The sequence below is a fragment of the Lygodium microphyllum genome, chromosome 23 (assembly GCF_053477565.2).
Source record: "Lygodium microphyllum isolate KBCC chromosome 23, Lygodium_microphyllum_v1.1.10, whole genome shotgun sequence".
NCBI classification, from domain to species: domain Eukaryota; kingdom Viridiplantae; phylum Streptophyta; class Polypodiopsida; order Schizaeales; family Lygodiaceae; genus Lygodium; species Lygodium microphyllum.
The window spans coordinates 64,452,536-64,478,651 of NC_141157.1; the positions used below are offsets into that span (position 1 = coordinate 64,452,536).

General features: G+C 47.0%; 1 protein-coding gene and 1 pseudogene across 3 annotated transcripts in view; one reads left to right on the forward strand and one right to left on the reverse strand.

The window, feature by feature from the left end:
* Positions 1-26,116, forward strand: part of ALDH5F1 (aldehyde dehydrogenase 5F1) — a 192,626-nt gene that overhangs the window by 12,000 nt on the left and 154,510 nt on the right. For all 3 annotated transcript variants that reach the window (XM_087664337.1, XM_087664338.1, XM_087664336.1), the window contains exons 2-3: positions 2,346-2,468; positions 25,416-25,515. In XM_087664337.1, coding sequence (XP_087520463.1) covers positions 2,346-2,468; positions 25,416-25,515 — 223 coding nt within the window. The remainder of the gene's footprint in view (positions 1-2,345; positions 2,469-25,415; positions 25,516-26,116) is intronic.
* On the reverse strand, positions 4,799-9,333 carry LOC148016272 (uncharacterized; annotated as a pseudogene).

Consider the following 26,116-nt stretch of genomic DNA (forward strand, 5'->3'; position numbering starts at 1 on the left):
TCTTCATGACAGTCATTCTACTGTAGATATGGTCTTAACTCCAGCCATATCTCATGAACATTGGTTAGATGCTCAATATGAGCAATCATGGCTGGAATGCGAGAGAGAGAGAGAGAGAGAGAGAGAGAGAGAGAGGACTGAGCAAATGCGACCATTCAGCTTATCCCAATGTGCTTGTACCTTAGCTAACTTTGCTTTCTCATCCTCTGCATAAAGAAAAAATGAAAGTGACTAATGGCATGCCTGTCCTAAATATGGAAAAATAATAAAATAATCACAATTAGGTCGGCCAGTAAAAACTGGCCTACTGCTGCTGAAAGCAGGTTGACTGCTCAAAAAAGCAATAAAATAACACGGAAAAATGCTGCCTGTGGCATATCTGCCTGACCTGCCCAGCCTGCCTGACCTGATTTGCCTGCCAGAAATCTGCCCAAACTACTGATGACTGGAAAACTGCTGCCCAACCTGCTCTTGTACGTGGTAAAACTGCCTAAACTGCCCAAATCTGCTCTGAACATGCCTGTACCCGTTTTGAAGGTGACCAAATCTCTTAGAGTGTTTGCATATGACAACATTGTGCACTCATCCACGAGAAAAGATCCAAATGAACCTATGTAGAGTAAAGTGGTTCCTCCTCCAATACACATTTCTCCTAGGCTATAAGTCTTGTGCATATAGAAGTAGGGTGTAGAATTTTAGCTGGAACCTGACCTTCAACCCTCACACTCCTAGGGTTGTAAATGCATCTACACTCTGTAGCACGTGCATGGGCTGTCATTGTAATTTGTATTAGCCTTCTTCACCACAGATCTGAGTTCTTCTTTGACTTCATCATTGCTCTCTTGAGTGTTCTATCTTCTGTTTGCACGTTCCTACGTCCACATACACTCTAATAGCCACAACCGCCGGTGTTCCGAGCTTTTAGTTTGCATCTCCGATTTTATTCTTGTTTTACAATTGTTGCCCCATTTTCCTTCGAGTTTTTTGGAGCGATTTCCTGTGAGAATCAGCTAAGTTGGAGCCAAATTTTACCCTCTTGGCTATTGTTGAAAGAGGGTCTTGAAGTCTTATGATAGGCTGTTGTACAATTTCTTGTGAGAATCAGCTGTGGAAAACCCAAATCGCACATCGCAGCAACAGTCAGGACATCTGGTAGATTCTTGACAGTAATGTACAAATTGTTATCAAGTTCCTAAAAGTTGAGGAGATTTTTATTCTGACTGATTTCCTTACTGCACATAACCAAGAAACCTAATTCTTCCATGTTTGGAACACCCTTCAAACCCATTCAATCATGGAGAAATTGCACAAAGCTTTCTTATTAAGGTGCAGCTTCAGAATCTTCTTTCAACAATAGTCATATGAGGGCTAGTCAGCTCATTGCCTTGGTCTCTACTAAAACAGCTCCTTTTTGGATTCATGGCACACCATATAAAGATGAAGCAAACCTCGACAATGTGATCAGCCCGTAGTCATTCGCCCTCATCATGATAGTTTGTCACTCCAATGCGGATCTGATAAAAGCAAATACTCCTTTGAGGATTAAAAAGGGGGGTGTGGAATTGAATTATTGGCCTTCTCCCTTCATTTCGTATCTTATCTAAAGTCCTTTGTTGAGTCTGCAGCTAATTCAAAATTTGTGGAGCAATACAATTTTAAAAAGTTGCAATCATAGTTGCACTAGATGCAACTGAATGAGATTACAGATATTTGAAAGGAAGTATGAAAAACTATATCATACTTGTCTGTTTTTGAAGGGCTGGAAAAAACATATTTTGCTTTTGGGAGAGTCATATTAGGCTATTTGTAGAGACAGAATGTGTAGTTTAAGTCTTGAGTTTTATCTTTTACTCAAACTTGTTAAATCAAAGTTGTCGATATGGTATAAATGACTACTTTCGATTACATGCTTCTTTATTTTTTGGATTGAAATTAGGGCAACATATGATTCAGCCCCAAGATCTGAAACACACTCCAACCATACCTTCATACCTGTTTGTGTTTGCTGTATGGAAGCATATGGTAAAACTATGGTGTAGTAGGACATGGTGCACCTCAATATGTTTCTAAATGTAATACATTCAAAGTGGAAATGATTTTTAAATCTTGACTTTGTTTGTAGCTCTCTCTCTCTCTCCAATGAGATGGCTGTGGAAAATAGGTTAACATATGGGTTTGTTGTTCCATCAAAATCTTGTTTCAAAGAACAACACAATTTGAAAGTTTGTTTAACATTATTTGTAAAACAAAGGATCTTGTTATGTTAAATAAAAATGACTGGAATCTTGTTTTGCATTTTTCTACTGATGCAACTAACTGAAAGTCAATTTGTTTTTCCTCTTCAGATACGGGCATTGACAACTTCACTGAATGATCCTGTAAGTGACATAAAGAAGGCTGGATTGTGGCACTCAAAAGGTTTGATTGGAGGAAAGTGGGTTGAGGCCCAAGATGGTAAAACTCTGCAGGTATTCTCTTTGCACTGATGCTGGTAAATTTTAAATGTATTGTTGTGCTAGACAAAACAAAATCTAGGAGTCCCTTGTTCAAACAATTTCCCTCTGACTCACATTCACCATTGCAATAATGGTTCTACATAATAAAGTTGCATGATCATATCTAGGGATCATTTTCAGACTTTTGTCAGATTATTTTGGTTTTCCGCTGACTTCTCAAGATTTAACTTTGCCCTAGTTCTGAACACTAATTTTGGGTGCATTAGGAAGAGATGGAAGGATAAACTATTGTTGGCATACAATAAATTATTAGAACACATGTTGCATGGTTTCTTGAATTGATGTGGAAATGGTTTATTGGTTACCTTATACCTTGTCTTACTTCATAACCAGTCTAACCAGCTCTTATTAAGAAAAAGTGATATCCTATCATTTCTAGGAAACTCAGACTCTGTTCCGTGTAACCATTTTGAGCTATTGTGGTTTTGGGGGCTAGTACCACTCATTTTGTGTGGTGTCCTCAGTGAAATTTCCGGAAGAGTTTGTTCGAAGCTCTAGGAACCCAGCTCTGCTTTAGTACTGTTTACCATCCCCAAACTGATGGTCAAGCAGAGTGGGTCAATCAAGTTATTGAGGACATACTCAGAGCTTATTGTAATAGGGAACCCAAATGGTGGATCCAATACCTCTACCCTTAGTTGAATTTGCCTACAATGCATCATACCATCAAAGTATTCAAATGACTCCTTTTAGGCACTATATGGGCAAGATTGTCTTACACCATTAAATTTTTTTGATCCTACCCTATGGGTATAAGAATTTAGGCAAATGCTGGAATAAATGGATCAAAAAAAGTGAAATTTATAAGGCAAGATATTCAAGCCGCCAAGGATTGACAAAAGGCATATGCCAATCAATGAAGGCAAGTGAATGAATCATGTTATCTAGCCTTTTCCCCCCCTAGAAAATAAAATTCTATTATTAACACCTCGAAATAGAGGTGAAAAAAAGGTAGTTTTTGAAAAAGCATTATAGCATTATATTGAGATTTTTCTTTTTGTTGGCCACTATCTAGAAGGCAGTCATGACCAGGACATTTAGCTCTTATATTTCAATCAAATTGTACTCATGGTAGATTATGCATATGCTCAATAGACATGTAATGGGTGGGCAAATTATGGATAGCTTGTGGTTTTATTCAGGCAGCCTTAGACAGGTGGAGAATGTTTAGGAGAGGTGCCTTGATTAGTAGAGGTAATCAAGGGATTCTTTAGTTTTGCATGACAAATCGTTTCCTATTTATGTGACACACGATCAATAATTAATACACACCCTTGTTGCATGAATCCTAGTTTTTTTTTCAAAGAAAAATTGCAGTAAAAAAAGTGGGAAAGTATATTACTCATAAAAATTCTACAAAGAAGTAAGAGTGCTCAAGAGTCTAGCTGGAGTTGCCTCTATATCTCAAGACAAACAAACGTACAAACCTCTCAAGGCAGTTTGGGGGGTATGGGGCAAAGAAGCTGTGGAGGGGGAATGTATTGCTATCTAGGGCTGCCTGTCTGCATCGTGAAAAATTCTCTCTTCCCTTCCTTCTCCCCCCTTCCCGCCCCCGGCGTCCGGGCCCAAAACAAGGTAAGTAAAAATTGTAACAAAGCTCCATATGGGCTTGAGACTCATTGTGTAACTAGTCCCAATGGCCGTGGAGTGAGTGGATGATATATACCTAGAACTTTTGCTAAGGTTGCATACACTAAGAGACACTCAACGTATTAGTCTGGATTTTGAGATTTAGGAGTTTTCTATTAAGAAAGGGGATGATGAAAGTCAAGATGGCCGAATATCAATGGTTACTTGCTGATTTTTCCACTACTACCACATACGCTATTGAATGGTAGTAAAGTTGATTATCTCATAAGGCTAAGAGGGCCATTTCAGTTAGGTTCTAATGTTTTATTTCATAAGACCAAGAGGGCCAATTTGTTGGTTGTGGAACTGTTATATTCCTTTAGGCCAAGAGGGCTATATGTCTGTTTGGTGCAGGTGCATTTAATGGTTTTCTATTTTAGTGATTGCATTAGACAGGTTGTCCCTCAAGGGAAAAATCTATACTATTAGTTAAGGAGAGGTGGGGGACGGGTGCCATGTGGCAGCCCCCCACCTCCCCACAAAAAGAAAAGTAGAACGCGGGGTTGGGTGCCACGCGTCCAGCACCCACCCCCGCCTGCAAAAATCGCGCCCGCCCGAGTCTAGACGCGGAGCGCCTAGTATTTTAGTAGGGAAAATCGCATCTCCTTAGAAAAATGTGCACCTTCAACTCCCACGAAAATAAGCACCTAGAACTAGAAATAAAGGAGCTGACTCGTCTGCATTTCCATCAACTCATTCATCTTGGCCTCAAGTTTTTTAAAGTCCGAAGCACCCGAAGTAGCCCTTGTGTTTCTTCGAATCTTTGCAGCTCTTGTACATTTAGCAACATGCATCTCTTGTCCCCTTGCCACCTCTTTCATTTTTCGTACATTCATTCTATTAGAGCCCATATGTTGGCTGCAATGAAACATATAAACAATCATCTCTAAAAATATAAATAGTAGCACTTTGATGCAATCACAATTAACAAAACTATATTCCATACCCATGCGAATAGCTCCAAGCTCACTGAAGTCATATGACAATCGGGTTACATTCTTCTTAAACAAGCTGCTTGAAAAATACTTCCTTTCATTTAGCGCATTATCTTGTTGCCTCGATTTCTGACCTTCTATGAGTTGGAAAAATATCATGAGTTTATCAAAACCATTTCATCTTATCCAAAACACTCTCAAACCACTTCCAAACCAATCAATAATGTCAGTTCTCACGTTACATAAGGCTGCATTATTAAGTTTACAAGAAGTCCTCCACATACTCTTATCCTGAGAGGGGTCTGGTTGCCTCTTCTTTGCAAGAAAAAATTGGAGGCGGCAAGAACTCACAAGATGTGAAGGCAAGCCAAAACAAGGATAACACCCCTTTCTCTAACGGAAACAAAGAACCAAAACCCATTTGGCAACAACTCCCTAAGAAAAATAGGTTTTGCATACATTGTCAGAGATCAAGCCATGTGGACGAGTAGTGTCGTACCAAGGCCTAGGGTCTTCCTCCTAAGATACCTTAGTAAACTATTGCAATTGTCTCTACTCTTGTTGAACAGTCCAATGGGGCTATGCCTCCCGTTGCTGCCCCATCTACTCCTTCTATCCTAGTGGTCATCGGACGTGTGGCACGCGGATAGCCTTAGTAGCCTATATCTTTCAGTACTCCTGAAGGATTAGTTGATTGGTTTGCTAGTTCCTCACCCATTGCAATATGTGTATCCATTCCTAGGTCGTCCTTTGCACCTCCATCTTGGACCCTTCTTCACCTCATCAATCGTTTCCTTGGAAGCGATGAGCGGATGGACGTACATGCTGGTAGCCACATCCTTAGTCTTTCCTTATTAAGTCTTCTGCAACATTTACTCATACGTACACACTCATTGGATTGTTTTTTTCATTTCAGTCTCATTTTCTATGAAGCATCTTATTACTAACCTCTGTTTTGCAGATTTTGATCTCTTTTGCAAGGCATAAAATAACGAATGAGAATTCATGACATACGTGGTTCGTAGGAGGTGGTCTCTGTGGCGTCGTATTTCCAGTAGAAAGAGCCCCAGGCATCTCTGGTCTTTGAATTCCATCACCTTGGAGAGTGGTCCGAATCCTTTGCTGAATAGGCAGTGGAAGCGTCCCCGGATTTCGTAGTACACTTGGCATCTACAGATATAGTGTTTCTCTGTCTCTGGCTCGAGATGGCAGAGCTGACAGATTCGGTCTTCTGGGGGGAGGGGGTTGGCCCCGTATTTGCCCGTTTCGACCTGTAGTTGGTGTGAGGACGTGCGGATCTGTCCAATGGCACTTCTGACCCCGTGAGACAGGTGTGTGTCCATGTAGCTTGGGCGGGTGATGAAGCCATCCGGGGAGATGTGCAGGAAGTGCTCTCGGTAGAAAGCCTTCTTGGTTCCTAGTTCCGACGTGGGGGTCACCCATGTCCTGGTTGTGTCTGTCTGGATGATATCCATTCTGATGATGCGATTCACCTCCTCTCGGCTGAGCTCCAGGTGTGGGCAGTCTAGGCTATATTGTAGTGGGGGGAGGTGGTCCACGTGTAGGCCATGGAGCCGTAGCCAGGTCTCTGTTCGGGCATACCAGCACTCAATGTCCCCTTGTGTTGCTAGCTGTTTGGATGACTCCAGGGCGAGTCTGGGGTACTGGTGCCGGGGTAGGTCCCATATTCGGTACAAGAAGGTCACGGTCTGGAAGAGGGCCTCAGCCACGAGGGCCGGTGCCCCCAGCTCTGCGCGGATGATCTCGTGTGGTACGGAGGGCTTGCTTCGGATCATCCGTGAGATCATAAGTATTAAGGGTCTCTCCATCTGCTCCCATCCCACATAGGTGGCCTCCTCCTTAGGTAGTGGCTGATCCTGTGGGGCCCTCCGTGTGTGGTAGAGACTGGACCCCCATATGGGAGCCCCGTATAGGAGGGCTGGTGTGACCAAGGTGTCAAAAAGCCAGAGCTTTGTCCGGGGTTCCTGGAACTGTATGCAGGCACATTGGTTCTCCATTGACCCGAGGGTTGCATAGCCTCGGGTTAGTCTATCTTCTGCTGCTTTTCTCAGGGTAAATCTCGGTCTAGAGAATGTAATCCCTAGATAGACGTATCTTTGGACCACGTCCACGGTCTCTCCGCCGTATGTGAAGGGGGGTACTGACCGTCGGAGCCATTGGGTTGACGTGTTGAACACCATGACCTTGGTTTTTCCCAGGTTCACAGTTAGGTCTTTGTCTTGGCAGAAGGCTTGTAGTGTGTCCAGTTGGCGCTGTAGCCCTTCGGGTGTGCTGGAGATGAGGACTATGTCGTCCGCATATAGTAAGATGGGTATTAGTGTCCCTCCCAGGCTCGATCCCTCCTCGCCCAATCTATCTATGTACTCTGAGATCTCATCAATGTAGAGGCCAAATAGGGTGGGTGAGAGTGGGCATCCCTGCTTGACTCCGATGGTGCTGGTTATCTCCTTTGATAGCCCTCCTGGTGCCCGAACTCGGCCCGTTACCGATTCGTATAGTGCGAGTATCCCCCATCGCATTTCGGTTGGGACCTTCAGTTCCTGTAGTCTCTGCATGAGCCTCGCTCGTGGGATTGTGTCAAAGGCCTTGCGGAAGTCCACGAAGCAGCAGTACACCCGTCTTCCATGTGCTCTGCCCTCCTCTATGATGGCTCTCAGTGTGAGGATATGGTCAAGGATGCAGAACCCCCTCCTAAACCCTGCTTGTCCTGCCGCCCGATGCTGGTGTTGCTCTGCCCACTTGCTCAGCTCGTGGTCCAGTATGGATCCATAGAGCTTGGCTAGTACATGGCCAACCATGACTGTTCGGTAGTTCGTGGGAACCATGGGGTCTCCAGCCTTCAGGATAGGTATTATGGTGTTGGCTGACCAGCTGGCAGGGAAGCCTTCGCATAGGGCTCTGTTGAACATGTGTGCTAGGAGAGGTGCCAGTATGTCTTTGGCATGGGTCAAATGCTCTGCTACCAAGCCTTCGTGGTCTTGGGCACGGCCATTTTGGAGTCTATCAATGGCATCCCGAACCCGCTCCGTGCTGAAGAATATGGATGATCCGGGTCTGCTCCCTTGGGGCCGGGGTAGTTGGGGCTGCTTGGGTACTTGTTATAGTGGGGTTGCATATGCGTGCCAAGTGTCCAGGGAGGTGATGGGCGTCTGGGCTCGGGCTTCCTAAAACGCCTTCCATGCCTCTTTGCTGTCCTGTCCTAAGAATAGCTGGTAGAATTCGTGTTCCACTTTGGAGAGGTAGGCTCGTTTCTTCCGTCGCACTAGACGACGAAAGATCAAGCGTGCCTGTTTATGCGTGTGTACTCCCCGTGCTTCGTCCTGTTGAAGACGGAGCCGGGTTTCCCTGCACTGTGCGTCGTACCAGCTATTCTGTGGGACATTCTTGTTCGGAGGGGTGGAGTGGGGGGATGTGTGGGGGAAGTATTCGGCAGCCGAGGTGTGTAGTGTGCCCGCCAACTGTGCTGTGACCTCCTCCAGGGGTGCGTGGGGGTCCATTTCCTACAGGCGCCAGTAGAGATGGTCGGAGTATGCGCTCGCAGTTAGCCTAGTAAAGTGGTACCTGGGGAATCTTGGGGGGTTGCTTGCTGGGGGGGTTAGGTCATACCTGCAGGTTATGTCAAATTGCAGGTAGGCATGGTCGGCAGCCACTGCGAGTGGGCGAGGTGATATTTTAAAGGACTGGATGTCGGGGATAAGTGATAGGGGGCCGAGGATATAGTCCACTGTGCTTGCTCCCAGTTTCTGTGTGGGTGCTCCATGTACCCCCCGTCCGATGCAATTGGCCGCGTGCTTGTGTGGGAAGCATGTGAGGGCATTCGACCCGGGCCATTTGTCGAGACCGTTGAGGATGGCTAGTCCGTGTGCCCCCCCTAACGCCAGTAGGTGTTCACCATATTCTGTGCATTCAACTGTGTCCTGTGATGCCCGGTTGAGTCCTATCTCCTCCGGTGTGATCTCTTTGTACATGTGGTCTTCGCTCTCAAAGAAGGGGGTCTGCCTCTGTGCTGTGTGTGCGTTGAAGTCTCCGGCCAACATGACATCCCCCAAGCTGGAGTAGTGCATGATATCCTTGTACAGCGGTAGGTATGGTGACTCGCCCTTCGGTGATGCGTATGGGGAGTGTGCTGGTGGGAAATAGCACACCGCCATGTATATGTCTCGGGGGCGATCTGTGTGTATCCGGATCCACATGAACCGGGCTTCCTCATCTTTTCGCATGACTTGCACCATGGGCTGTAACTCCTCCCTGTACAACACAGCCACCCCTCCGGACCCTCGGGTCCCTCCTTTTGTTCGGGCTCTAGGGCGGCATGCCGTCTCCTATCTATATCCCCTCACTTCTAGTAAGTAGGTGCTTGGGCTTTGGTGGGTTTCTGTGTAGAGGACAATGTCCTTGCCGGTGAAGGTCTCCTGGAATAATCCTGCATCTGTTTTCATAGCTCCGTTGCAGTTCCACACTGCAAACCTCAGGTGGGTCTCATAGGCTGCGCCCCGTCATTGGTGTTTGTCTGTGATGATGACATGACCATCTCTGTATACTGCATTCTTTACGGTGTGCCACCTGTGCGGGTGTGAGGTCATCCTCCAGGTAGACTTTTTCCCCTTTTAGAGCTGTCCTTTTAGAGAGGAAGGCTCATCTGGATTCTAAGTTGGCAAATTTGAGGATAAGAGGCCTTCCCTTGGTGAGGTCTTTCCCTATGCACCATGCATTCTCCACTATTTGAGGGTCCTCTACTCCCAGCTTTTCACATATCTGCTTGGCGTCTGCCAGGGGGCTATCCCCTTCCTTCCATCCGACCACCCGGATGTGGAGTGCTCTAAGCTTTCTCCTTTTCTCCTCCTCCAGTGCTGCATTCACAAACTCCTCCTCCTTTGTTGGTGACTTCTTGGCTACCTCAATCCATTTGGAGTTCTCGGCGACTTCGGCTTGTGCTTGTTTCACTATATTCGCCCATGTGTTGAGCTCCTTTGTTACTTGTGTCTTCAGCTCGTTGATCTCGGTTTGCACCTTGGTGGGCGTTGTTTCGGTGATTTCTCCTTCCTCCTTGAGTAGGTCCAGCTGGTTTCTATATTCATCGAGCTCGTGCCTTAGTTCTTCGATCACCCTGTTTCTCTCCTGGAGGGACGTTTCAATGTCCACCTTCCAGGAGGTGAGGTGTGATGTGATCTCGGCGTAGATTTCGTTCTTCCATTCTTGCAATTTCGTGCTTATTTCCTCCTTGATTTGGTGTGCAGTTTCCGTGCACATTGCTGCCATGATTTCCTTGATGTTGCTGATGTCTTGGTCATGCGCCTTGCATACATCTCGGAGGGCCTCCATGCCTTTCCTTGTGTGGTAGTCTGTCATCTTGTCAATGCTGCTCCAAATCGGTGAGTATTTCTCATTTTTCTCCCCTCTTGTGCGGTTGCCTGGTGACGGGGATGTCTTGCTCGAGCCCATCCCTTCCTCACGGTTCCTGGGCTTGCTCAGGGGATGTGTGCATTTGGCCTCATTGTGGTGGCGGATGCGTGATGGGCGGTGCCAAGTCCGGGGCGTGAGGGAGGCCTGTAGCAGGGCGGGGGAGGGGGGGGCGGCTGCTACGAAGAGAGGAGAGATGGCGACTGCTCTTGTCGAAAGAGCAGGGAGGGCGATGGTAGGGGCGGGCTGGCGTGCGTGGTCCGGCGACTCGGACGGTATGGTCCAGTTGTCGACTCGGACGAGGAGCGTGGTCACGTGGAGAGGGGGCGTCCGATTGTGCGGGGACTCGGACGAGGGACGTTCGGGGCAGTGTCCGAGTCGGACGAGGGCGGGGACTCGGACGAGGGACGTCCGATTGTGGCTCGGACGAGGGACGTCCGATTGTGGGGACTCGGACAAGGGGTTTAGTCCACGTGGCAGTGTCCGAGTCGGCGGACGAGAGGGCGTCCGATTTTGAGTGGACTCGGACGAGGAGTGTTGGGGATTCGGACGAGAGGTTTGGGGACTCGGACGAGCGGTTGGTCCGAGTGGGCGTCGATGGCGTGATGGCGGAAGCACCAATGCAGACCACAACCTGGGTGCAGAAGGCGCAGTCCTGGGCAGAACACCAGGACCTGAGCGCAGGTTACTGCAGACGTTGTGCAGACCACGGCCTCAATGATGGCACGCCTGCCCTGTACTGGCGTGACCTGCTGTGGGGAAGAGAGAGAGATGCCGGGAGATGGCGCAGGGCTGAGGGAGGGAGCGCAGGGCTGAGGGAGGATGGTGAGGGCCTGAGGGATAGAGATAGAGACAGAGAGTGATTGTTGTGACCATGGCGACCTGTTGCAACTCTTGTACCGACCTGATCATAACCTTGCCGTTACCTTCTAGCACAGTTTGCATCAGACGTGCTCCCCCTGACCAGCAGTCCTGTGTACCTGCCTTGTGCCGCGGTGCGTAACATCTTCCATCACTAGTGCAGGGTCTGTTCTGCCCTGCTCGAGCCCTGCCCTCGTCCACCTGTGAATAGCTGCTGCTGGAACCATCTTGTGAACTGGCAGTCCCGCCCTGACACCCTGCTGTGCTATCTTGCCCCGACACTCTGCTCTGCACTGGCTATCGCTGCGACAATCTTCCTGTGCCCATCTGCCTTGGGAGCTCGCCTGTGTTCCTGCGACTGTTGACAGGCTTGAAGGTCGTCTTACTTGCGGATTGTGGCATTGCATCTGACCTGCACAAGGTCTGTTCGTGGCATCCTGTTTTGCTTTCGGGCAGACTGTGGCAGCAGAGAGAGAGAGAGAGCGCCCTGCAAATAGCTGGAGAAATTTAGGTTTTCGCATCATAAAAATAAGGAAAAATAAGTTCAGCCCCATTTCTTTGTAAGAGTGAGTTTTTATTACTTTCAATAAAGGAAAATACATAAAAACCATGCCTTACGCCTATCAATGCATGCAAAATCTTAAATGGTAGGGAGTAGGGGGATTGTTGAGCGTTGAAGTATGTTAAATGTTGATGTTTGATGCTGCATATCATATAGAGTTTGCGGTTGTTTAAAATTAAAGGGACTAGTAGCACAAGGAAACTCTATGCTAGCCCTAAGTAACAAAGCACTCGCGTAATGAAAGATTTCACACCACAGAAGTTATCAAGGAACCAAATGTGTTTCCAATACCAACTGCTGCTCCCGCCAAGGCCATGGTAGCTGCTCTTGCTCCAATTAATTTTGCACCTTCTAACGGGAAAAAATTGGGGCATTTTATGGCCGAATGCCCAGCAAAGAAACCGACTTCAGATGCTGAGCATGTTTTGCCTCCCATGGAAGATATGGTGCTTGATGCTCCGTCGCAGGATGCAACCCAGCTACCTAAAGTTTTGGATAAAGGTAAACAACATGTTTCGGATTTGGATTCCCATGACAATGACTGGGTAGATGTACGTGCCAAAAAAGGTAAAAGGTTTGATGCTGGCATGGCGGATACTATGCCTAATGCTTCACAAGATGATGCTTTTCTTCCTGAGATGTTGGAAATGAAAGTGTTGTAGCAATATGCCTTGTCGGACCATTTTCGTCTACAGCTTGAGATGCTTGTACAACCCATTGCACCTTTTAAGCAATTTCTAGATAGACTCCCGTTGCGTTTCAACTCGTCTTATTTGAAGCATTCAATCTTTCAGGGTTATATGTAGCAATTGATTGATAGATTTTTATTGGACTTCTCCTTTGAGGGCAATGCTTCTTTTGAACGATTGCTCTCTAATGTGCAGCGGGTTGTTCGGCACTATGGGATCCATCATGCCTCTCTTTGTCGGCGGCGTCGACAAGCAGCGGAGGAATTACTGGCTTTGGTTCGTTCTCTACTGGTGGAGACTCCAGATGATGTATTTCTGCTGCCATTGGCTATGCGTTTGGCTGATCTTATTAAAGAGTTTCAGTTGAAATCTTATCAGCAGGCCAAATTGTAAAATTTGACTGAGAATTTGCAAGATAGTGCTTGCCAGACTCATAAGTTCTTTCGAGCTCTCCATGCATCTCCTACTCGAGAGAATATGACTAGACTCCAGGGTGCAGAAGGTCAAATGGTCATTGATCCTCAGACTATTGTGAATATGTGTAGGAATTATTTTCTAGACCTTCTTGGTTCTACTTCTTCACCTTCTGACCAACCAAATTACTCCTGCCCACTCATTTTTCTATGATTTGGTCCGCAATCAGGTTCCACATGACATGCAAACTACTTTGGAGACAGATATTCGTGAGACGGAGGTTATGGATGTTTTGTTACACTTGCCCAAGGATAAAAGTCCCGGTTGGGATGGTCTCACCAATGAATTCTTTGAGGTTTTTGCTACCCAACTGGTGAAACCATTGACGGCTATGTTTTAGCAGGTTTGGGAAACGGGGTTCATGCCTTCCTCATGGAAAGAAGGTCTTGTCAAACTGCTTCCAAAAGTTCCTTCGCCGTCTATGTTGAAACATTGGCGACTAATTTCTTTGATGGGTTCGATGTATAAAATCTTTTCCAAAGTGATGGCGAATCGGCTCCATAAGCATCTTCCTGCCATTGTGCATCCTCTTCAATATGGTTTCATTAAGGGCCGAAACATTCTGCATAATGTCTTAAATGTGCAAATGGCTATTGACTATGCAAGGCACTCTAATTAGGAGGTGGTATTGATTCCATTGGACCTGGAAAAGACTTATGGGCTTTGGTACTCGGATGTCTCGTTTGATCTACACCATTAGTGCTGCGGCTTCTTCACGAGTTATGCTGAATGGTGGTGTTACCGAGCCATTTGTCCTTGCACGCTTTGTGAGACAGGGTTGCCCTTTGAGTCCTCTCTTTTTTGCCCTTGCGACTATCCGGTTCTATTGATGTTATCTCATATGGTAGCTTCTACTCAGTTGGCTGGATTGTCTCTTCCTTTTGGACAGCACTTCATTAGTCAATCCTTGGCTGATGATAGCTTTATGATTTTGCTTGCGGACAAGGATAATCTTCGCAAAGCATTAGATGTTTGGACTCTCTTTGGTCATGCTTTTGGTCTTCATATCAATGCTTTGAAATCAGCCATTCTCAGTTGCACGGAGTCAGATTTGCAGTCATTGGACTGGCAGGGAATGGTTGTTCCCCGTGGTTCCATTGTCAGGCATCTTGGGTACCCTTTGGGTGTTGATGTTCGGCCAAAGCAACTACTAGAGTGGATTTCACAGAAACTGGCAGCTAAGTTTCTGTATTGGAAGTCAGAGGCTTGGCCCTTTCATGTTCGCCTCAAAGTGGCTCAGACAATTATGTTGCCAATGCTCACATATTTCTTGCCATTGCTGCCTTGGATTACTACTACATTGAATGCTCTTACTCAGTACATTCGTTTCATGTTATGGAAGAAGGACTTCTTGCATGGAAGCATTTCATGGATTTCTTGGTCGCATGCATGTACCCCCAAATGCATGGGTGGTGGGACTTTTTTGGATGCTGAAACTCATATGCTGGCACTCCGTTGGTCTCTTTTTCGTGCCATGTGCTTGGATCATCACCCGTGGGTCTTTATAGCCCGTTATTTTCTTGAGGATCACCGGCTTGTGCATGGTAATACCCAAATTCGGAGCTCCTGGTGGCATGTTCTTAATGCAGACTCTCGGTTTTTTAGTCCTTCTTCATCCCTTCTTGCTCATTTGGTATGTTCTTGGAAATTGGTTCTCCAGAAGGCTCAGTGGCATCCAGCGGAGGACCGCTTAGCTGCTAACTCTTTTCAACTGGAATTGTTGGCAGCCTCGTGATTACTTTCTTGGGAAGGCAAACATGAGCTCAGACCAAAATTTAATCTCATGGCACGTTCGGGCTTGACTTCAGTTGCAGATGCCACCCTTGCCAGTCGCAATGTGTTGATATCGTTTCGTATAACCAGGAGGCTTTTCAGGATCCCTCGTAGATACCGTGATTTATGGGGACAGCTTTTACTGGTGCTCCAGAGCAGACAACCCTTTCCTGCCCTTGCTTCCGATCGTCCCTGGCAAGACTGGGACCTTGCAGGCCGGCTGAATTTGGAAAAGGCCTCAGCTAACCAGGTGTATCATCTTCTGATTAAAGATCATCAATGGCTGGTTACTAAAGCTAATACTGTATGGGAATTGCGTAAATCTCAGTCATGGTGGAAGGTAACTGTGATGGAGGGCTGGTTGAACAAGACACCTTTCAAATGCAAGGTCTTTTTTTGGAGGGTGATGATTGGTGGTCATCCTCTTGCTTCAGCCCTTTCCAAGCGTCGAATCTCCAACGGCAATTGTTTCTTTTGCACCACCAGTGTGGAATCGGCCCGTCATCGATTTATTTTTTCCCCTCTCGCTAAGAAAATATGGTCACTCTTGTCAGCGGTTTGGCGAGCAGTGGTTGGTTTCTTGCTAAGCCCTTTTGATTGGGTTTTTGTGCGGCTCAAATACCCCATACTGGCATAGTCGCATATGAATATCTTGTTTCAATTTCTTAGATACTGGGGCTGTTGGCACAATTGGACCATTCGGAATGCTTTTCTTTTTGATTCAGCCTCTAATGTTCAGGGATATATTGCTAGGCTTAAAGGTCTTTTGCATTGGCATATAGATCTCATTCGGCACTCTGACTTACTCCCTCGGGAGGACTTACTTCCCTGGCATATGGCAATTTTCTCTGCGTCTTTGCCATGACTTTTGTAACTCTTTTGTCGTTTAGTACTTTATAAATATAACATCCATTGAGAGAGAGAGAGAGAGAGAGAGAGAGAGAGAGAGAGAGAGAGAGGAGTTACCTCGAGAGGCTGCAAGGGAGAGAGTTAGCTCAATTCCCTCTATCTTGATTCTCAATTTAGCCATCTTCTCTTACGCTCTCCCGTCTCGAATCTATTCCGCCTTCTTAATCTCTTGAGTCTACTTGTGGACGATGGCCTCCAAGCGAAGAATGTCGCGTGTGGATGGCAACCCTATAACCAGCAACGAAGCTTCGGGCGAAGGCTGTTAGAGATCATAGCCTGCACAGTCAGTCGGACTGTGCAGTCGGACTGCCACGTGGCAGTCCAACTGTCTGCAGCCCAGTCGGCTGCATTTAATGCAGCCGACTTGTTTCCAGGCTGCGCCCTGTTTCTGGCGCCCCAGTTCGTGGCAGATTTCGACTATTTAATAGTCGACACTTTCAGCAGTCTACACACTTCTTCTCTGACGCAGATTACAGACCGGTGACGCGCAGTCTCTGTCTCTGTTCACAGATTTCAGACAGCAGACAGTGCAGACTGCAGCAGACTTCGAGGTGGACAGCAGGTCGCATCGTCGAGGTGGAGACACGCAGTCCAGCGCACTGCGCCCGTGTATATCTTTGTATTCAGCATTCTTTATACAGCAGATCTTCATTGTCCACTGTCTCTTTCTCTCCCTTCTCTCTCTGCGTTCTCTCTCTCTCAGTCCTACGCTTCCGCACCGCTGCACTCTGACATGGTATCAGAGCAGTGTTTAAGGGCTGACTGAGCGCAGAATCAACCTGAAGAGGAGTTTCCATCGTGACACAAATTTGCGTTTTTTGCGTTTAAGGGCAGACAGGAGGGCTGCGCCTTGAAACAAGGCTGAAACGAGTGTGGGCGCATAGGAAAGGAGTACAGGTGGTGGATTTGCTGCTGTTTACTGCTGTTTGACGCGGAGGAAGTTTGAGTTTTCAGCCTACAAGTGCAGGTTTTGCTTTTTCATCGCCTCCGGCGGGTGAAGAAGGTTTAGGACACAGAAGAGCCTTAGCAGGCTGAGTTTTCCCAGTCAGAGGGGGCTGCTTTTGCGTTTGTGAAGGCATTGCAGGTGAAGATGTCTACAGAGATTGACTTGGAGTTCCAGGCGATTATGGACCGGAAGGTGCCTGTCTTACCGGCTCTTCCTACAGATCAGAAGCTCGACGGCGACAACTACCGCATTTGGCGCGTCCTGATGTTGGCCATTCTAGAGTCCTATGATTTGGCGGAGTTGGTACAGGAGGAGATTGACCGGCCCTCGGTAAGAGATGAGTCCAAACTCTCTTCCGAAGCTCGTGCGGAGTTGGCCAAGGCCCAGTCTCATTGGGACAAACTGAATGCCAGGATTCGATCCTTTCTCTTTCTATCATGCACTACAGCCGTGATCGCTCACATCGAGCACTTGACGGTGGCTCGTGAGATATGGCTGGAGCTTGATCAAATGTACAATCGGATGACCTTAATGAAGAGGGTTTCTTTGGAGGTACAGATGCGGACTTTGTCCGTAAATAAGTCTTCTTCGCTACGGGAGCACATTAACAAGCTAAGGCAGCTACAAATGCAGGTTCAGAATGCGGGGAAGCCGATCTCCTCCGAAGACATGGCGATCACACTACTGTCCCAGTTGCCGCCACGATTCGGTACATTTTACTCTGCCCTCATTGCTTCTGGGCGAGAGTCTACTCTTCGGTGGGAAGAGTTGGTTCCTATGGTCTTGGACCAAGAGGAACAGTTAAAGGGACAGAATGCTTCCAAGTCGGAGGCGCTGACAGGTCAAGCCTCTCAGAAGAAGGGGAAGGACCAAAAGAAGAAGAAGGGGGATAACAAGTCCAAGAAGGACAAGGAGAAGGACAAGGACAAAGACTCCACATGCCATATTTGTGGAAAGAGTGGCCATTGGAAGAAGGATTGCCCTGACAAAGACACGAAGGACACCAAGAAGAAGGAAACCAAGGATTCTGGAGCAGTGGCTGCACCCTCATCAGTTGCATTTCTTCATCTAGCTGTCATTGAGGACGCTTTACCGAATGCTTCTGATGCTGCGATGACGGCCCCCCAGGCTCGAGAGTGGATTGTTGATGGTGGTGCCTCACGGCACATGACTCCTTCATCAGATGGTGTTGCCCAGTTGCGACCCTCGTGTGGGCAGGTTCTCATTGGCGACAGCTCTTCAGTTTCTGTTGCAGGTCGGGGTAAGATGCAGCTTATTCCGGATGGACGAGGTGGTACCCATACCTCAGAGGTTTTGCATGTACCAGGTCTAGGGTACCATCTCCTTTCAGTTCATAAGATTTGCTCCCTTGGTCTTCTGGTGGAGTTTGACAGTACTACAGTGCGAGTCCTTGATTGTGAATCGAGGAAGGTTCTATCATCTGGGTATGAGGAGAACGGCATTTACAAATTGAAGTCTTCCACCGCCCTCTCTACTCTTCTTCTTACCTCACAGTCACAGTCAGAGTTATGGCATGCTAGGTTTGGTTACCTGAACTATGACTATCTTCGGAAGGCGTCGCGTGGACAGCTTGTTCGAGGGTTGCCGGATATAGTGGTGAGCCAGCAGCCATGTGTCTCCTGCATACGGGGGAAGCAGCATAGGGATGCCATTCCCCACACAGCTTCGCGGCGGTCTACTTCCCCGATGGAGCTAGTATCTACGGATCTATGTGGCCCTATGAGGAATGAGTCCCTGCGTGGGAGCTCGTACTTCATGCTGATCGTGGATGACTACAGCAGGATGACATGGGCCTATTTTTTGGCACTCAAGTCAGAAGCTTTCTCGCACTTCAAGGATTGGCTTCTCTTTGAGGAGAACCGATCAGGCCGGAAGTTGAAGACCTTGCGATCCGACAAGGGAGGTGAATTTGTGTCTAATGAGTTTGCTCGGTTTTGTGCAGATAGAGGCATTCACCAGGAGTTTGCCAATACCAATACTCCTCAAGAAAATGGTATTCTTGAACGGAAGAACCGCAGTGTGATCGAGATGGCGCGCACCATGATGGAGCACCGACAGACCCCTCAGGTTCTGTGGGCCGAGGCTGTGGCTACTGCAGTCCACATCCTTAATCGATCCCCTACTTCGGCCGTGGAAGGGATGACTCCATTTGAGGCTTATTTTGGGACGAAGCCAGATGTTTCTTACTTTCGGGTCTTTTGGTGTGATGCCTATGTTCACATTCCCAAGGCTCACCGTGATAAATTTGAAGCGGCTTCTCGAAAACAGGTATTTGTTGGCTACAGCTCCCAGTCCCAAGGCTACCGATTGTATGATCCTGTCAAGCGGGATGTATATACTAGCCGTGATGTGCGGTTTGTGGAGGTTCCGGCTACTTCAACGGGTGAGGAGCATCCCGTTCTTGGAGATCCAAGGGAGAGTTGGGCTCCTTCTACAGTTCCACTGGAGCCCGTGCCTTTTGATTATGATTCTGTTTCTGACACAGAGTCTACTGTTCCACCGGACCCCTCTGAGGAGTTACCACCGGTGGATATTCCAAAGTCTTCTGCTGATGGAGAACGACGAGGGGAGGTTCGGCCTCCTCCTCGCTGGGCCCGTGACACACTCCGTGATTCAGGGATCGAGGGGGTTCCTGAGGAGTGGGGACCGCAGGATGGTCCGCGGCGGTCACGGAGGCACCAGGCGCATTCTTCGGAGCTTGTTTTCTTCAACTATTGTTTGATGTCCCGTCTTATGCAGGATCGAGAGCCCACCTCCGTGAAGGAGGCTTTACAGTCCGCCCCATGGAAGAAAGCTATGGAAGCTGAGTTGGAGGCTATTGAGAGGAATGGCACTTGGTCACTTGTGCCACGCCCCTCGAAGAAGAAGGTGATTGGAGTCAAGTGGGTCTTCAAGACCAAATATCTCAGTGATGGTACTTTGGATAAGCACAAGGCTCGCCTTGTTGCTAAGGGTTTTGCACAGCGCCCAGGGATTGACTGTCATGACACCTTTGCCCCCACAGCTCGTATGGCAACCATTAGAGCTGTTCTTGCTTTGGCTGGCCATAGGAGATGGCCTGTTTATCAGTTGGATGTGAAGTCGGCCTTCCTGAATGGTGATTTGAAGGAGGAGATCTACGTTGAGCAGCCTCCAGGCTTTGGTTCTTCCGATGGGAAAGCCTACAGGTTGAAGAAGGCCCTGTATGGCCTCAAGCAGGCCCCGCGAGCTTGGAACGAGAAGATTGATTCGTTCCTCCAGTCTCAGTTGGGATATCGGCGGTCCAAGGCCGATCCGCAGCTGTATGTTCACACTTCCGAGGATGGTTGTGTGTTGTTTGTATTATATGTTGATGATTTGATTGTCACAGGTGATGATGCACAGCAGGTCCAGGAGACAAAGTCAGCTTTACATCGGACGTTCGAGATGACGGATTTGGGGCTACTCCATTTCTTTTTGGGCCATGAGATTTATCAGTCTCAGAGGGGGATCTTTATCTCTCAACAGAGATATGTACAGGAGCTCTTGGTGTCTTTTGAGATGGAAGACTGTCGGGCCCTCTCTACTCCTATGGATCCGAACTGGAAGGCCACTTCCCATTCAGCTTCTCCTTTGGCGGATGCGTCCCGCTATCGACAGTTGATTGGGTCTTTGATTTGGCTTCTCAACACGAGGGTTGATCTATGTTTTGCTGTTGGGCTCTTGGCAGGGTTCATGAGTGAACCTAAGACGGTGCATTGGCAGGCTGCTCAGAGGATACTTCGGTATCTGAGGGGGACGTCTGATTTAGGGATTCATTACCCCGCAGGGACAGATGGGTCAGATCTTGTACTTGCAGGTTGGAGCGACTCGGATTGGGCCGGTGACGTGGACCACAGGCGGTCTACTACAGGTTACTGCTTTACTTTGGGTGCAGGTGTTATTTCATGGAGTAGCAAGAAGCAGCCCACGGTAGCCCTTTCGTCTACTGAGGCGGAGTATCGGGCCGCGTCTTCCACCACATGCGAGGTTGTGTGGCTTCGGAGATTGTTGGAGGAGCTTGGGTGCCCCCAGACTCGTCCTACATTGCTGAGATGTGACAATGAAAGTTGCATTGACTTGGCAAGGAACCCTGTTTTTCATGCCCGGACGAAGCACATTGAGATTCAGTACCACTTCATTCGAGAAAAGCTTCTGGATGAGACCATCACTGTGGAGTATTGCAAGATGGAGGACAATCTTGCGGATTTGTTTACGAAGGCGCTTCCTCAGGCTCTACTTCGGCAACATTCCAGATCCCTCAGGCTTCTGCCCTGTCCAGGCTCTGAGAGGGGGTGTTAGAGATCATAGCCTGCACAGTCAGTCGGACTGTGCAGTCGGACTGCCACGTGGCAGTCCGACTGTCTGCAGCCCAGTCCGCTGCAGCCGACTTGTTTCCAGGCTGCGCCCTGTTTCTGGCGCCCCAGTTCGTGGCAGATTTCGACTATTTAATAGTCGACACTTTCAGCAGTCTACACACTTCTTCTCTGACGCAGATTACAGACCGGTGACGCGCAGTCTCTGTCTCTGTTCACAGATTTCAGACAGCAGGTAGTGCAGACTGCAGCAGACTTCGAGGTGGACAGCAGGTCGCATCGTCGAGGTGGAGACACGCAGTCCAGCGCACTGCGCCTGTGTATATCTTTGTATTCAACATTCTTTATACAGCAGATCTTCATCGTCCACTGTCTCTCTCTCTCCCTTCTCTCTCTGCGTTCTCTCTCTCTCAGTCCTACGCTTCCGCACCGCTGCACTTTGACAAAGGCATCACTGTCAATCCAACTACGGTTCCGGTCGTAAGTAATGTATTTCTAAATTGATAGATGCTTACTTTATTAGGCTCTATAGTATGATGTATGAGAATAGGTCATTGGGAAGGGATAGGTCTCTTCTCACATATTTGAAAGATGGAGTTTGCAAAGTGCATGTATCAAGGGAAGTTGATTTGCACTTAGTTGCGTATGGTTTATTCGTTGATAGAGCAGTCGGTCAAGGGTTATGAATAGCGTAATCGTAAAAAGAATAACATTAGAAATTGTGCATACAAGTATTAAGTAAATTTTGCATAGAATTGCTCTTTGATCCCAAGGGGGAGAGCGAATATGCAATGGAATTATTATCGCGTCTATTCTTGTATTGTTTGGAAAAAATACAATTAGTTTTGTTGGATTGATTGAACAACACCCTAAATGCTTTTTACAATCAATTGATTGTTGCATTGTGATTTGGATAAATATTCCAAGTGCTTGTGTTTGATGCCAAAAGCATGGCAAGGGTCAGAAATGACAAGTAGCCATGGAAAATAAAGGAATGTTTCACTGGAAGATGTTATTAGGCTGATTGCCTTGATTGTGCTTGATTCCTAAATGGATTAATTAAGGAAAGGATATTTTACACGGGTGGATCATCTCCAAGATTGCACTGCGGATTACGTCGAGAAGTCACTGCTCGATTCACGAGCCGAAGGTCTAGTGGTGAAAAGGCCAACCACGGAAATGACATCTTACTCCTAGACCGCTTGTGGGTCAAGTGGAGCCTTGGACACCCCTTGCCTGTCCAGGATGGAGTTGGAGATCCTCGTGAGCCCAACATCTAGGGCGTTGGAAGATCCTATTCTAGATAAAGGATGGAAATTTTGGTGTCATGTGATTTGGACGAGGTACTTCTGTTAGACTGAAGGGATACATAATTCTCATGTATGGGCAGGAGACAGAGATTAACTTGAAGATAAGCTAAGGAACTTGTTTGTCAAAAGAACTATTTGTTTTGTTTTCGTGTCTGTGCTGTAAATTACGTGAACGAACTTTGTTCCCAAAAAGGCTTAATTAATGAAACTGATTTTAAATGTCGCACATAAATATGGTAGGACCTAATTAGAAAAAGTTATCAAGGGAAGTGGGTGGACGGAATCCCTGACGGGTCCGTCCTACAGCTGGGTGGTCCCAGAGAACTGGGAGGCTCCTCATAAGGATTTATCGCCATTCGACTTTAGGTTTTGTTAAGTTAGAATCCAATTCATGCCGTTTTAGGGGACCAGAATGGGACTATGCCCTACGGGCAGAGAGGTTGAGCGTGCATCCCTCTCGTTTCCCATTCTCTTTTAACCAAGTGCGTTATGGATCTGCTTCGGATTGGGTATCTCTGCATAAAGTAGGATGTCCAAAACCTGACGCTAGAATGCTGTTAGGAGACCTTGGTCCTAGGAACCCAAATTTCAGGTCGATCCTAGTGGGTTCGGCCACGGACATTCTGTTGCGAGGTGGACTCGGGAAACCCTAGGCAACAAACCTTGTGACATTCCATGGGAGTGTCGGGCGGCGTCGCTTAGACTCGTCTCCCGATGGACCGCTAAAAGTGTGCCGAGACAACCGATAGGCGTGCACGTTACAGAAGAAAAGATTGTGTAGCGGAGTTGAAGCTCAAAAGATAACTCATTGTCTTGTCTAAATCAGGCAGCAATACCTCTGTGAAATCTACACAATGAAGGGAACAGAATGCAATCTTTTGGGGAGTGGGCTATTGAAGTAATCAGTGGAAGGTGAAGGACAATTATCAGGGGAGCGAATTGTAGTTTTGGAATGTTGTCGGAGATGGAAGATGATCACCGGTTGTCGAGGGAGTGAATCGCAGTCCTCTGATGCCGGGGAGTGACTTGGGTAGCAAAACGCAAATCCTACAGTGTTAGAGCTGTCAAACGTAGGGAGAGCAGCCCAAATGTTGACGCCAGGTAGATAATGATGACGCTAGATGATGGAGGATGAGTCTAGTTGCAAAAACGCAGGTCCCAACAACCTTTGTGATAGATGAGTGACGCTAGGTGGTGGAGGAGCCAGGCTGTAAAACGGTAGGTTTTAGCAGCCCTTGTGATGGACGATTAATGCCAGGTGATGAAGTTGGAGCTAGGCTACAAAAACGCAGGTTCTAGCAGTCTTTATTAGAGATGAGTTATGTTAGGTGATGGAGGAGGAGCTAGGCTGCAAAAACGCAGGTCCCAACAGCGCTTGTGATGGATGACTTATGCTAGGTGATGGAGGAGGAGCCAAGCTACAAAAACGTAGGTCCCAGTAGGCCGTGTGATAGATGAGTGATGAAATCACCGATGCTCGATGACGTAGAATGTCGCCAGAGGCTAGGATGCTGAGGCCAAGCTAGAGCTGATGACGCCAGGCAAGGAGAAGATCTCCACACTGAAAAACGTAGGTGAAGGTGGAGCCTAATGGAGAAGGGTGCTGATGCCATGGTGAGGCCATGTGAAAGATGCTCCAAACGCAAGGCCTGATGATGGAATAGGGTGCTTGAAGCAGAAGAGGAAGGGTGAAGGTAGCCACGAGCCATGAACCGCAATGTTCTCTTGAAGGGGTGTGAGGGTAGTGGAAGGGGCTGGTGAAGGGAAGGGAAGTGGTGGTGGTGACCGAAGAAGGTGGTGAAGAATGGCTGAAGAGAGTGGTGGTTGTAGTGGTGGAATGAATGAAGTGACTGCCTATTTATAGGCTATTTATAGGCATAAGCTGTCTAGGGTGGCACACCATTGTGCGGGCGCCCAGTGAAAAAGTGGCCAAAATGTGGACACCAGCCCTTTTTGGGGCTGTGAGTGTGAAACCCTAAATGAAGTGTGTGAACTGAAGAAGTGGTTTCTCACACACACTGGTAACTGCCCCTGAGTCAATTAGTTATTTAGTTAACTATTTGGGCATTTGCTCGCCTTTTGGCTCCATCTAGTTAACTGTTTCGGCATTTGCTTGACTTTTGGCTCCATTCTTTTTTTGGACTGTTTCATATGTCATCCCAACTTTGCATGTATGCAAAGCACCTTTGTCATTTTTGTGAATGTTAGCTCAGTCTATGCACTATCATTTTGCCTTACTTTTGTCTTCCATGTACAGTCTTATGTTTTGTGGTCAGTTCATTTTTGCCTACTTTTGCCTGCAGTTGTTGTCATTTTGACTATTGCTAGGTTCAAACTCAAGCACTTCCATCTATTGTGTGGTACTGTTATAGAAGCACAATTGCTTCATCAGTTCCGTAAACTATTTGACTTATTAACCAAAACCCTGAATGTATATTGCAATACTGTACTCATTACCCATACCTTGTATGGTACTGCAATTGCCAGTTTTTCTTTGAGTATAGATACACTTTTAGTTTTCAGACTTCCTGTGATTTCTGACTTTGAGTTCATGTGAGGATGTGGTGTTCCATTTGGTACAAGATCATATCCATTTTTATGCTGTCCAGGTGTTTGGCTGCTTTTTTGAGTGACCTGCTGTTTTGGAATCAGTTGCTCCTAAAAATTGCGGTGGTTAAGGCTGCCAAGTAATTGCAAATAATGTGGGCAGCAAAAATCTTGTCTACATGATTCCTTATGGGAAAATGATATTCACTTCATTAATTATGCGAGAAGTTTGCATACATTGTATAAGGCTAAGGGGGAACAAAATCAGTGTTTCAGATTGCAAAGCAAGTTGTGAGCTTGCACAATGGGTGGATACAAAGATTGAATTTATAGCACCCCTTTTTCTTTTATGCTCTAAATTGGCACTTCCAAGCTTTGATTTTTGCCACTATTCAGAATTTATTCTTAACATCAGTTGTTCTAAGTGTATGTTGAAGAAACATGTTTGGCATTCTCACATTCACCTTTGGGAATAATTATGTCATTGTACATAAACCTTGTTTCTTCAGGTTCAGAATCCTGCATCAGGACAACTTCTTACAGATATTCCATGCATGGGAAGTTCTGAAACAAAAGTTGCCATTGATGCAGCATCAGATGCATTTCAAGGTATTTTTGGCCACCCTTCAGCATCATCCTTTTGTTTTTTGGGTAAATTTAAATGTGAAAGATGATTCTATCAGTAAATCCCCTCGGGATAAAATGTCAATATCTTAAGCAAAACAAAATTAAAGAATTTAAAACAAGAAGGGAAGCCTGTTACAAGGCCTGAATGAAGAACCAATAAGGAGGCCTACAATGCCAAACTGTGTGCATGAGAATGGAAGAAAGTGCCAGAATCCTAGATCATGAGAAAAGCATATCTCCTCCTCATAGCCTTTGCATCACCTTGTAGCCTCTCCTATCTTCCATGGAGAGTGTGGACACCCGACATCCAAATCCCTGAGAGAGTCTCTGCAGTGGATATATCTAGGAAGTCTATAGCGTGACTACATTTGGCAGTCCTCATACACCAAGCAATGATGCTAGCTTGAGCTTCCATTTGTGACTGCCCCTTTGGCCCACTATGATTGCAAAAAACTTGGCATGGTGATCTTGCTATAAGCTAACTAGAGATGATATATGTTACGTCCTAGACATATAGATGGGTTCTAGTAGCATTGGTCACATTGGTCTTGAAGTGACTTAGTGTGTGAACACGAACCTACTA